We start from the raw sequence: 13,083 nt of genomic DNA on the forward strand, positions 1-13,083 counted from the left end.
TTGTACTACCGCTACTAATACTACTAGAGCAGCATTGTACTACCGCTACTAATACTACTAGAGCAGCATTGTACTACCGCTACTAATACTACTAGAGCAGCATTGTACTACCGCTACTAATACTACTAGAGCAGCATTGTACTACCGCTACTAATACTACTAGAGCAGCATTGTACTACCGCTACTAATACTACTAGAGCAGCATTGTACTACCGCTACTAATACTACTAGAGCAGCATTGTACTACCGCTACTAATACTACTAGAGCAGCATTGTACTACCGCTACTAATACTACTAGAGCAGCATTGTACTACCGCTACTAATACTACTAGAGCAGCATTGTACTACCGCTACTAATACTACTAGAGCAGCATTGTACAACCGCTACTAATACTACTAGAGCAGCATTGTACAACCACTGATACTAATACTACTAGAGCAGCATTGTACTACCACTGATACTAATACTACTAGAGCAGCATTGTACTACCACTGATACTACTAGAGCAGCATTGTACTACCACTGATACTACTAGAGCAGCATTGTACTACCACTGATACTACTAGAGCAGCATTGTACTACCACTGATACTACTAGAGCAGCATTGTACTACCACTGATACTACTAGAGCAGCATTGTACTACCACTGATACTACTAGAGCAGCATTGTACTACCACTGATACTACTAGAGCAGCATTGTACTACCACTGATACTAATACAGCAGCATTGTACTACCACTGATACTAATACAGCAGCATTGTACTACTGCTACTACTACAGCATACTACTGCTACTATTACAGTATTGTACAACTATTACTAGAGCATAGTTGTACAACTACTACAACATTGTACTACTACTACATTGTACTACAACATTGTACTACTACTACATTGTACTACTACTACTACATTGTAGTACTACTACTACTACTACATTGTACTACTACTACTACATTGTACTACTACTACTACATTGTACTACTACTACTACATTGTACTACTACTACTACATTGTACTACTACTACCAGTGGTTGAAAAAGTACCCAATTGTCATACTTAAGTAAAAATACCTTAATAGAAAATTACTCAAGTAAAAGTGAAAGTCACCTATTAAAATTCTACTTGAGTAAAAGTATTTAGTTTGAAATATACTTAAAAGTTTCAAAAGTAAAAGTATAAATCATTTCATTTCAAACTAGACCTAATTGTCTTTTTTACAGATAGCCAGGGGCGCTCTCTGACACTTTGACATCCTTTACAAATGCAGCATGTACAGTGGCAAGAAAACAATGATGAACCCTTTGGAATTATCTGGATTTCTGCAAACAATGATGAACCCTTTGGAATTATCTGGATTTCTGCAAACAATGATGAACCCTTTGGAATTATCTGGATCTCTGCAAACAATGATGAACCCTTTGGAATTATCTGGATTTCTGCAAACAATGATGAACCCTTTGGAATTATCTGGATTTCTGCAAACAATGATGAACCCTTTGGAATTATCTGGATTTCTGCAAAAAAATGTGGTCATAAAATTAGATCTGATCTTCATCTAAGTCACAACAACAGACAAACACAGTCTGCTTAAACTAATAACACACACATTATTGTATTTTTCTTGTCTATATTGAATACATCATTTAAACATTCACAGTGTAGGTTGGAAAAAAGTATGTGAACCCCCGAGGCTAATGACTTCTCCAAAAGCTAATTGGAGTCAGGAGTCAGCTAACCTGGAGTACAATCATTGAGACGAGATTGGAGATGTTGGTTAGAGCTGTCCTGCCCTTTAAAAAAACTCACACAATGAGTTTGCTATTCACAAGAAGCATTGCCTGACGTGAACCATGCCTCGAACAAAAGAGATCTCAGAAGACACAAGATTAAGAATCGTTGACTTGCATAAAGCTGGAAAGGGTTACAAAAGTATCTGTAAAAGCCTTGATGTAGACAAAATGTCTATAAATGGAGAAAGTTCAGCACTGTTGCTACTCTACCTATGAGTGGCCATCCTGCAAAGATGACTGCAAGAGCACAGAGCAGAATTCTCAATGAGGTTAAGAAGAATCCTAGTGTCAGCTAAAGAATTACAGAAATCTCTGGAGCATGCCAACATGTGAGGACACCACGGATTAAGCCACTGCTGTCCAAAAAAAAAACATTGCTGCACATCTAAAGTTCACAAAAGAGCATCTGGATGTTCCACAGCGCTACTGGCAAAATATTATGTGGACAGATGAAACTAAAGTAGAGTTGTTTGGAATGAACACACAACAGTGTGTGGAGAAAAAAAGGCACAGCACACCAACATCAAAACCTCATCCCAACTGTAAAGTATGGGGAAGGGAGCATCACGGTTTGGAGCGGCTTAGCTGCCTCAGGGCCTGGACAGCTTGCCATTATCGACGGGGGAAGATGAATTCCCAAGTTTATAAAGACATTTATCAAGACATCTGTCCACCAATTGAAGCTCAACAGAAGTTGGGTGATGCAACAGGACAACGACCCAAAACACAGAAATAAATCAACAATAGAATGGTTTCAACAGAAGAAAATACACCTTCTGGAGTGGCCCAGTCAGAGTCCCGACCTCAACTCGATTTAAAATGCTGTGGCATGACTTGGAGAGTGGTTCACACCAGACATCCTAAGAATATTGCTGAACTGAAACAGTTTTGTAAAGAGGAATGGTCCAAAATTCCTCCTGCAGGTCTGATCCTCAACGACAGAAAATGTTTGGTTGAGGTTATTGCTGCCAAAGGAGGGTCAACCAGATATTAAATCCAAGGGTTCACATACTTTTCCCACCCTGCACTGTGAAGGTTTACACGGTGTGTTCAATAAAGACATGAAAACGTATAATTGTTTGTGTGTTATTAGTTTAAGCAGACTGTGTTTGTCTATTATTGTGACTTAGATGAAGATCAGATCAAATTTTATAACCAATTTATGCAGCAATACAGGTAATTCCAAAGGGTTCACATACTTTTTCTTGCCACTGTATTTAGTGAGTCCGTCAGATCAGAAGCAGTAGCGATGACCAGGGATGTTCTCTTGATAAGTGTGGGAATTAGACCATTTTCCTGTTCTGCTAAGCATTCAAAGTGTAAGTATTTTGGGTGTCAGGTAAAATGTATGGAGTAAAAAGTACCATTTTCTTTAGGAATGTAGTGAAGTAAAAGGTGTCAAAAATATAAAATTGTAAAGTACAGATACTCAAAAAAACAACTTAAGTAAAAAAAAAAAACTTAAGTAAAAATACTTGAAAGTATTTCACAGGTTGAAAAGCATTAAACATTTATGGGCAATTTAGCTAGCTTGCTTGCAGTTGCTAGCTAATTTGTCCTATTGAGTTGTTATTTTACCTGAAATGCACAAGGTCCTCTACTCCACCAATTAATCCACACATAAAACTGTCAACCGAATCAATTCTAGTCATCTCTCCTCCTTCCAGGCCTTTTCCCTCTTTGGGCTTTATATGCTGATTGGCATGGAACTTTCATAATAAGGTGTATTACCACAACCGACCGACCTCTGTTCATCTTTCAATCACCCACGTGGGTATAACCAATGAGGAGATGGCACATGGGTATCTGCTTCAATAAACCAATGAGGAGATGGGAGAGGCAGGACATGCACTGTGTTCAGCGTCACAAATAGAACTGACTTCTATTATAGCGCTTGACAACGCAGACGCTCGTTGGTGAGCGCGAGCATTGCACACGCGACGCGAAGGGTGTGGTCAGCATGTAAGAGACTGCAGGGAAACAACTGAAAACAAGGAGACCACAGCCGTATTTAGTAGGTGTCAGCAGACAGACGTGTCAGCAAATAGAACCTCTTGAGCTTGAGTGACATTTCCAGCTCAAAGGACCATCTTTCCCTGTGGCATCAAGAGGAAGTGAACAGGGCATGGCAGAAAGAGAGAACGACAGAAAGAGAGAGGTGCCCAAGCTGTTCTTTCTTTATTTCTCATTGCTCTGGCACTTTCAGGAGCCGCCTGTCATTGTGCTGACACAAAATGGAGGGCAAGCGGCAAAACCAACCAATGAATCTCTGAGATTCAGATCGATCTCTTGAGGGGGAGCTCCCTGGCCAGTGGATTGTGTTCAGAACTGAGAGGGGCAGGGGGCGGGCGGGTTAAATGAAAAACACCATCATACCAGCAGTATTTCTGTATTTTGAAAGTTCCATATCTTGAAAGCAATCAAGTTAACAGGCAAAACATTTTTGGGATTATGTCAACAATGGACTAAATAGTTTTTGGGTGACGTTTTCCTTTACATGCATCAAAGACTGTGGGAAATAGAGAGGGACTTCCAGTGGCCCTGAGAGCAGCACGCTGAACTCACAACCTCATAAATCTGACATGAGGCCAAGCAGAGACAGGGTGTGTGTGTGTGTGTCTGTGTGTGTGTGCGCGCATGTGTCTGTGTGTGTGTGCGCATGTGTGTGTGTGTGTCTGTGTGCGCGCATGTGTGTTTTTTTTGTGTGTCCCTTACAGGTAAAAGGCCTGGTCCAAAAACTATTCACATCAGTTTGCCCTCCGGGAGAGGAGATAAAGACATGAAAGGAAAATGAAGCGGAACACAGATGAGGGAGAAACAGGCGATGTGAGACAGCTTAGAAAGACACAGGTTAACACACAAACACTGCGCCCCAATGACCTCTTGCTCCAGGCCTAAAACAGTTTGTGTAAGCACTAGACTGTGGAACTGGTATTCAAAGAATGAATTGCATGGTTGTGTAAGAGGATATGGGTAGCATGTGTGGTAGATGACCACACACCTCTAGGTTTAATCTTCGCTATAGTGCTGTGTGTTGGTAGGAGGCACTGGGGTTTCCATATGGTTTATTGTGCATTGACCCACCTGTGTTGCCATCTTGCCGTAGTCAATCCAACGCAGGGTGGCAAAGTTGGTGGACTCGGCGCAGTTGAAGCCGTGGTTGAATCCGGCGTGATAGCCATAAGGAAAGGTGACCATAAACTCGCCTTCTTCCTGAGTGATCTGGAGATAGCAAGAGTTCAAAGGTTAAATGCTCCTCTGTGATGTTGTGACAGAGTATCAAATCAACAGGATGCAGTCATATAATCTACATGTTACTTGCACACTGATCAATATTTAAAAATTCTGCCTCGGGTTTGGATGACTGACCCTGAATACAGTAAACAGTTGCATAAAAAGTTAAGTCAAACAACATTAAAAGGTACATTAACTGACTGAGCATTAATGGTCAACAGAACCAGTGCAGTACAAGCAGTATGCAAACCTCATAAAATGTTGTATCTATATTGCATAAGCAAACATTTTTGTTATTAAACCGGCTTTTGATGGGCAGAGATGAGCAAAACTATGCCAAAATGATGAAGTAATTTACATTTAAGGCAATGAAACTCTGCCTCGGATGGAAGGATTTGGCAAAAACAGGGTCTTCGCAACCCCTGAAACCCAGCCATGGGAACAAAAACAGATGCTTTCTCTTAATACCCACAATCATTAAGCACTGATGGGAAGGGTGATTTGCTTTTTTTTTAACTCACCCTTCCTTCCTTCCATCCAGCTTTCCCTCACTTGAGCTGCCTGGTGGCTACTTCTCCTAGAGAACCAGTCCCGGCGATACATGCGTAATTAGACGAGCCAGCAAGCATGGCACAAGAAATTAGCCAGTCCGTGCAAATTAAGATTTTAATTTGATTGCATTTCGTTCCAAGGCAGAACTAGGGCCATCATTTACTGAGAGCTCGGGAGGGTGAAGACAGTTCACCGGAATTGTCTGCATCTCTTGGAAATGAAGCCTGACAAATTATTTGGCGGTTTTTATTCTGACACTCCTAGTTTTCTGTGGCTGCCCTAACATTAAAATGTCTACTACTATTACGCGAGGTTCATTGGCAATCCCTGACAGAATTATTAAGTCACTAGATTTCTACAGCTGAACTTCAAATATGCTGTACGTTTTGGGCCCTTGATCTGAAGACCCTCTTCATCAAGTCACAGGTAGCCTAGTGGTTAGAGCGTTGGGCCAGTAACCGAAAGGTTGCTAGATCCAATCCCCGAGCTGACAAGGTAAAAATCTGTCCTTCTGCCCCTGAACAAGGCAGGTAACCCACTGTTCCTAGGCTGTCATTGAAAATAAGAATTTGTTCTTAACTAGTTAAATAAAAATAATAAAATAAAATGAGGAACACAGATTCATTTAGCTTTAAATATAAACTAGGTAGGAGTACTTCTCATGATAGAGAGGAGTGAGGCACAAACTCAAGACTAAAGGAAGTGGAGCGACGGAAGGCTAAAGGAAGTGGAGCGACGGGAGGCTAAAGGAAGTGGAGCGACGGGAGGCTAAAGGAAGTGGAGAGGCGGGAGGCTAAAGGAAGTGGAGAGGCGGGAGGCTAAAGGAAGTGGAGAGGCGGGAGGCTAAAGGAAGTGGAGAGACGGGAGACGAAAGGAAGACGGGAGACTAAAGGAAGTGGAGCGGCGGGAGGCTAAAGGAAGTGGAGCGGCGGGAGGCTAAAGGAAGTGGAGCGGCGGGAGGCTAAAGGAAGTGGAGCGGCGGGAGGCTAAAGGAAGTGGAGCGACGGGAGGCTAAAGGAAGTGGAGCGACGGGAGGCTAAAGGAAGTGGAGAGGCGGGAGGCTAAAGGAAGTGGAGCGGCGGGAGGCTAAAGGAAGTGGAGCGGCGGGAGGCTAAAGGAAGTGGAGCGGGAGGCGGGAGGGGAGGCTAAAGGAAGTGGAGCGGCGGGAGGCTAAAGGAAGTGGAGCGGCGGGAGGCTAAAGGAAGTGGAGCGGCGGGAGGCTAAGGAAGTGGAGCGACGGAGGCTAAAGGAAGTGGAGCGACGGGAGGCTAAAGGAAGTGGAGCGGCGGGAGGCTAAAAAGTGGAGAGCGGGAGGCTAAGGAAGTGGAGCGGGAGGCTAAAAAGAGGCTAAAGGAAGTGGAGAGGCGGGAGGCTAAAGGAAGTGGAGCGGAGGCGGGAGGCTAAAGGAAGTGGAGCGGCGGGAGGCTAAAGGAAGTGGAGCGGCGGGAGGCTAAAGGAAGTGGAGCGACGGGAGGCTAAAGGAAGTGGAGGCTAAAGGAAGTGGAGCGGCGGGAGGCTAAAGGAAGTGGAGCGACGGGAGGCTAAAGGAAGTGGAGAGGCGGGAGGCTAAAGGAAGTGGAGAGGCGGGAGGCTAAAGGAAGTGGAGCGACGGGAGGCTAAAGGAAGTGGAGCGACGGGAGGCTAAAGGAAGTGGAGCGGCGGGAGGCTAAAGGAAGTGGAGGCTAAAGGAAGTGGAGGCTAAAGGAAGTGGAGCGGCGGGAGGCTAAAGGAAGTGGAGCGACGGGAGGCTAAAGGAAGTGGAGACTAAAGGAAGTGGAGCGGCGGGAGGCTAAAGGAAGTGGAGCGACGGGAGGCTAAAGGAAGTGGAGCGACGGGAGGCTAAAGGAAGTGGAGCGGCGGGAGGCTAAAGGAAGTGGAGCGGCGGGAGGCTAAAGGAAGTGGAGCGGCGGGAGGCTAAAGGAAGTGGCGCGGCGGGAGGCTAAAGGAAGTGGAGCGGCGGGAGGCCAAAGGAAGTGGAGAGACGGGAGACTAAAGGAAGTGGAGAGACTAAAGGAAGTGGAGAGACGGGAGACTAAAGGAAGTGGAGAGACTAAAGGAAGTGGAGAGACGGGAGACTAAAGGAAGTGGAGCGGCGGGAGGCTAAAGGAAGTGGAGCGGCGGGAGGCTAAAGGAAGTGGAGCGGCGGGAGGCTAAAGGAAGTGGAGCGGCGGGAGGCTAAAGGAAGTGGAGAGGCGGGAGGCTAAAGGAAGTGGAGAGGCGGGAGGCTAAAGGAAGTGGAGAGGCGGGAGACTAAAGGAAGTGGAGCGACTAAAGGAAGTGGAGCGACTGGAGGCTAAAGGAAGTGGAGAGGCGGGAGACTAAAGGAAGTGGAGCGACTAAAGGAAGTGGAGCGACGGGAGACTAAAGGAAGTGGAGCGACGGGAGACGAACGGAAGTGGAGAGACTAAAGGAAGTGGAGCGGCGGGAGGCTAAAGGAAGTGGAGAGACGGGAGACTAAAGGAAGTGGAGCGACGGGAGACGAACGGAAGTGGAGAGACTAAAGGAAGTGGAGCGACGGGAGACTAAAGGAAGTGGAGCGACTAAAGGAAGTGGAGAGGCGGGAGGCTAAAGGAAGTGGAGAGGCGGGAGGCTAAAGGAAGTGGAGAGGCGGGAGGCTAAAGGAAGTGGAGAGGCGGGAGGCTAAAGGAAGTGGAGAGACGGGAGACTAAAGGAAGTGAGGAGGCGGGAGACTAAAGGAAGTGGAGAGGCGGGAGACTAAAGGAAGTGGAGCGGCGGGAGACTAAAGGAAGTGGAGCGACTAAAGGAAGTGGAGCGGCAGGAGGCTAAAGGAAGTGGAGAGGCGGGAGGCTAAAGGAAGTGGAGAGGCGGGAGACTAAAGGAAGTGGAGCGACTAAAGGAAGTGGAGCGACGGGAGACTAAAGGAAGTGGAGCGACGGGAGACGAACGGAAGTGGAGAGACTAAAGGAAGTGGAGCGGCGGGAGGCTAAAGGAAGTGGAGAGACGGGAGACTAAAGGAAGTGGAGCGACGGGAGACTAAAGGAAGTGGAGAGACTAAAGGAAGTGGAGCGACGGAGACTAAAGGAAGTGGAGCGGAGACTAAAGGAAGTGGAGCGGTGGGAGACTAAAGGAAGTGGAACGGTGGGAGACAGGCAGACAGCACGACAGAAGAAGAGAGGTGGTAAGACAGAGTAGATATCAAAGCCTGTTTTTGCTGATCTCATAGCTGCAATAAAGCCTGTGTTATTTTTTACACTCAAATCAAGGGAGAAGCTCTCAGTGTGCATCAGATAACGACACCCCGAAGGAACATGACAAAAAGGAAAAAGAGAAACACGACAACTCTGCAGACAGAGGAGAACTTTGTATGCCCGTATAAGAGAGACTTACACATTATTTCTTGTTTGAAATCTTCAATTTATTTCACACCATGACAGTTTCTACCTCCTTCAATTATTACACACAGAAAAAATGTAGATGATGATTAATTTTCTATCACGGAAATGGTAATGTAACTAAGACTCAATCCTAATCATAATTTACTGTGAAGTGAAGCTATGATCTTTAAGTAAAGTCGCCATTAATCTCATTATCAACCTTGCAAAACTGTGTGCTGTGTGTCCGTGTGCGTGTCTGCCCGTGAGTGCTGCGTGTCTGCCCGTGAGTGCTGCGTGTCTGCCCGTGAGTGCTGCGTGTCTGCCCGTGAGTGCTGCGTGTCTGCCCGTGAGTGATGCGTGTCTGCCCGTGAGTGATGAGTGTCTGCCCGTGTGCAGGCCTGCATGTTCATGCACACTTTTGGAGTGTTCACGTCATCATTCTTCCCTCCATTCACTCCTCCCCCGTCATGCTGTCATCAGTCCCAGAGGTTGGTTGGAGAGCAGCCACACCCACAACAACGTCAGCATGTCTACTGACCCAGACTCCATCATCTAAAAGTGTCATTAGCCTCCACTTCAGTCAGTGAAGGCAGGCTTTCATTCACCCCATTCATTTCTATCAGCGGTCGGTGCTAGAGTCACAAGGGTGTGTCCCCTATGAGCCCTGGTCAAAAGTAGTGCACTTTATAGGGAATAGTGTTCCATTTAGGAAGCACACAAATCCTTTCACAGGTTGAAGTACTTCAATTGTGCTTCAGCAAAGGGTTCCATTCAGAAGGGTTATTACGAAAACTGCCGTTGGTGGTGAAGTGGCTCCTTTCTGAGAGCCGTTAACAGGCTTAAGTGGTAATGTGATGACAAATGAGTTGAATTGCATTAACGGAAATATCCGTCAAACATAGATGGTTAAAATGAGAAGTGTTAGAGGTCTGTTATTGGTTAAATGTGCATGTATGACATCAATTAGATGGATGCTGTTACTTCCTTTATTTCCATATATATATAATCCCTCATGGAACAGTGTTGCTATTAAAACTTCAGAGCCCTAGGGCTGTATGTGTCAAGCGTCTCAGAGTAGGGTGCTGCAGTGTTCATTTTGGCATCCATTTTAGATTTAATAGAGTATTTATGACTAAAATACCTATATGATTTACCATATAGGCTACATGTTAAACAATTTAGACATGAAGTGATTTTCTCCCCATCACAACCTTAGGATGGAGGATAGGGCTGTGATATTATAAAATAGTGATATTTTTTCCATGGCAAAAATGAAAAGATCGGCGACAATCAGACAGCACACCCGAAAGACGTTAATCCCGCCAATGAAATATTCTGCAAAGGCATGCATGCTTATGATTGGATAAAACATTTGAGAAAAAGCTTCATGTTAAATTTGATGTTCATCAATATCACATGGAATTCTCATCATTACATTTGTTGAAAATGAAAACTAATTTGTTAGTCATTGTTTTTTTCTTTATTCAGGACATCTCGTGTCGTTATTGTCATTCATTTGGGTCAGGAAAAATGGGTTGTTGACTAATATTTTGTTGTCAGTTATTGTTGATGAAATGAACACTGGGGGTGCTGATCGCCACCTGATCCTAGATCAGCACTTCTATTCTGAGTAGGGATGACAAATTGACAATTGTTCTTAACGTTTAAACTGCCATTTGTTGTTTTTTTCTTTAAAACTCTAAGACAAATTCATTATATTCCATATGAATTCCCATTTAATTCCCATTCTCATTTAACTTCTCAAAGTATTGCCATGCAGGACTTCGCTGCGGTCGCCTGCCTTTCCCTGACATCTTTCCAACTGTTAAATATTATGACATGGTGGGTGGAGTCGACTACTAAATAATTGATTGATCGACTCCTTGCACGTGGACAGGGCAGCCACCAGGCAGACAGTCAGAACCGTGCACTAGGTCTATCTATCAGTATAGACAGGGCAGCCACCAGGCAGGCAGTCAGAACCGTGCACTAGGTCTATCTATCAGTATAGACAGGGCAGCCACCAGGCAGGCAGTCAGAACCGTGCACTAGGCCTATCTATCAGTATAGACAGGGCAGCCACCAGGCAGACAGTCAGAACCGTGCACTAGGTCTATCTATCAGTATAGACAGGGCAGCCACCAGGCAGGCAGTCAGAACCGTGCACTAGGCCTATCTATCAGTATAGACAGGGCAGCCACCAGGCAGGCAGTCAGAACCGTGCACTAGGTCCATCTATCAGTATAGACAGGGCAGCCACCAGGCAGACAGTCAGAACCGTGCACTAGGTCTATCTATCAGTATAGACAGGGCAGCCACCAGGCAGACAGTCAGAACCGTGCACTAGGCCTATCTATCAGTATAGACAGGGCAGCCACCAGGCAGGCAGTCAGAACCGTGCACTAGGTCCATCTATCAGTATAGACAGGGCAGCCACCAGGCAGACAGTCAGAACCGTGCACTAGGTCCATCTATCAGTATAGACAGGGCAGCCACCAGGCAGACAGTCAGAACCGTGCACTAGGCCTATCTATCAGTATAGACAGGGCAGCCACCAGGCAGACAGTCAGAACCGTGCACTAGGTCTATCTATCAGTATAGACAGGGCAGCCACCAGGCAGGCAGTCAGAACCGTGCACTAGGCCTATCTATCAGTATAGACAGGGCAGCCACCAGGCAGGCAGTCAGAACCGTGCACTAGGTCTATCTATCAGTATAGACAGGGCAGCCACCAGGCAGGCAGTCAGAACCGTGCACTAGGCCTATCTATCAGTATAGACAGGGCAGCCACCAGGCAGACAGTCAGAACCGTGCACTAGGTCTATCTATCAGTATAGACAGGGCAGCCACCAGGCAGGCAGTCAGAACCGTGCACTAGGTCTATCTATCAGTATAGACAGGGCAGCCACCAGGCAGGCAGTCAGAACCGTGCACTAGGTCTATCTATCAGTATAGACAGGGCAGCCACCAGGCAGGCAGTCAGAACCGTGCACTAGGTCTATCTATCAGTATAGACAGGGCAGCCACCAGGCAGGCAGTCAGAACCGTGCACTAGGTCCATCTATCAGTATAGACAGGGCAGCCACCAGGCAGGCAGTCAGAACCGTGCACTAGGTATATCTATCAGTATAGACAGGGCAGCCACCAGGCAGGCAGTCAGAACCGTGCACTAGGTCTATCTATCAGTATAGACAGGGCAGCCACCAGGCAGGCAGTCAGAACCGTGCACTAGGTCTATCTATCAGTATAGACAGGGCAGCCACCAGGCAGGCAGTCAGAACCGTGCACTAGGTCTATCTATCAGTATAGACAGGGCAGCCACCAGGCAGGCAGTCAGAACCGTGCACTAGGTCTATCTATCAGTATAGACAGGGCAGCCACCAGGCAGACAGTCAGAACCGTGCACTAGGTCCATCTATCAGTATAGACAGGGCAGCCACCAGGCAGGCAGTCAGAACCGTGCACTAGGTCTATCTATCAGTATAGACAGGGCAGCCACCAGGCAGACAGTCAGAACCGTGCACTAGGTCTATCTATCAGTATAGACAGGGCAGCCACCAGGCAGGCAGTCAGAACCGTGCACTAGGTCCATCTATCAGTATAGACAGGGCAGCCACCAGGCAGACAGTCAGAACCGTGCACTAGGTCTACTCCTATCAGTATAGACAGGGCAGCCACCAGGCAGGCAGTCAGAACCGTGCACTAGGCCTATCTATCAGTATAGACAGGGCAGCCACCAGGCAGGCAGTCAGAACCGTGCACTAGGTCTATCTATCAGTATAGACAGGGCAGCCACCAGGCAGGCAGTCAGAACCGTGCACTAGGTCCATCTATCAGTATAGACAGGGCAGCCACCAGGCAGACAGTCAGAACCGTGCACTAGGTCTATCTATCAGTATAGACAGGGCAGCCACCAGGCAGGCAGTCAGAACCGTGCACTAGGCCTATCTATCAGTATAGACAGGGCAGCCACCAGGCAGGCAGTCAGAACCGTGCACTAGGTCTATCTGTCGACAATCAATTGTATCTTGCAATGGAATGCTGCATCTCGCAATTTTTTGGCTTGTAATGTCTCGCAACTTCATTAAAGCTGAGCACATCATCAAAAAAAATAGCCTCGGATATTGAGATGAGCAAGACAAAACACTGTGCATGAGTTTGCGTC

At 46.3% G+C, this 13,083-nt stretch overlaps 1 protein-coding gene across 3 annotated transcripts in view; it reads right to left on the reverse strand.

Moving 5' to 3' along the window:
- Nucleotides 1-13,083, reverse strand: part of LOC115116421 (lysine-specific demethylase 4B-like) — a 98,515-nt gene that overhangs the window by 59,961 nt on the left and 25,471 nt on the right. For all 3 annotated transcript variants that reach the window (XM_065009565.1, XM_065009563.1, XM_065009564.1), the window contains exon 8: nucleotides 4,882-5,019. In XM_065009565.1, the coding sequence (XP_064865637.1) occupies nucleotides 4,882-5,019 (138 nt within the window). The remainder of the gene's footprint in view (nucleotides 1-4,881; nucleotides 5,020-13,083) is intronic.

This window comes from Oncorhynchus nerka, linkage group LG25, assembly GCF_034236695.1.
Source record: "Oncorhynchus nerka isolate Pitt River linkage group LG25, Oner_Uvic_2.0, whole genome shotgun sequence".
Classification (NCBI taxonomy): domain Eukaryota; kingdom Metazoa; phylum Chordata; class Actinopteri; order Salmoniformes; family Salmonidae; genus Oncorhynchus; species Oncorhynchus nerka.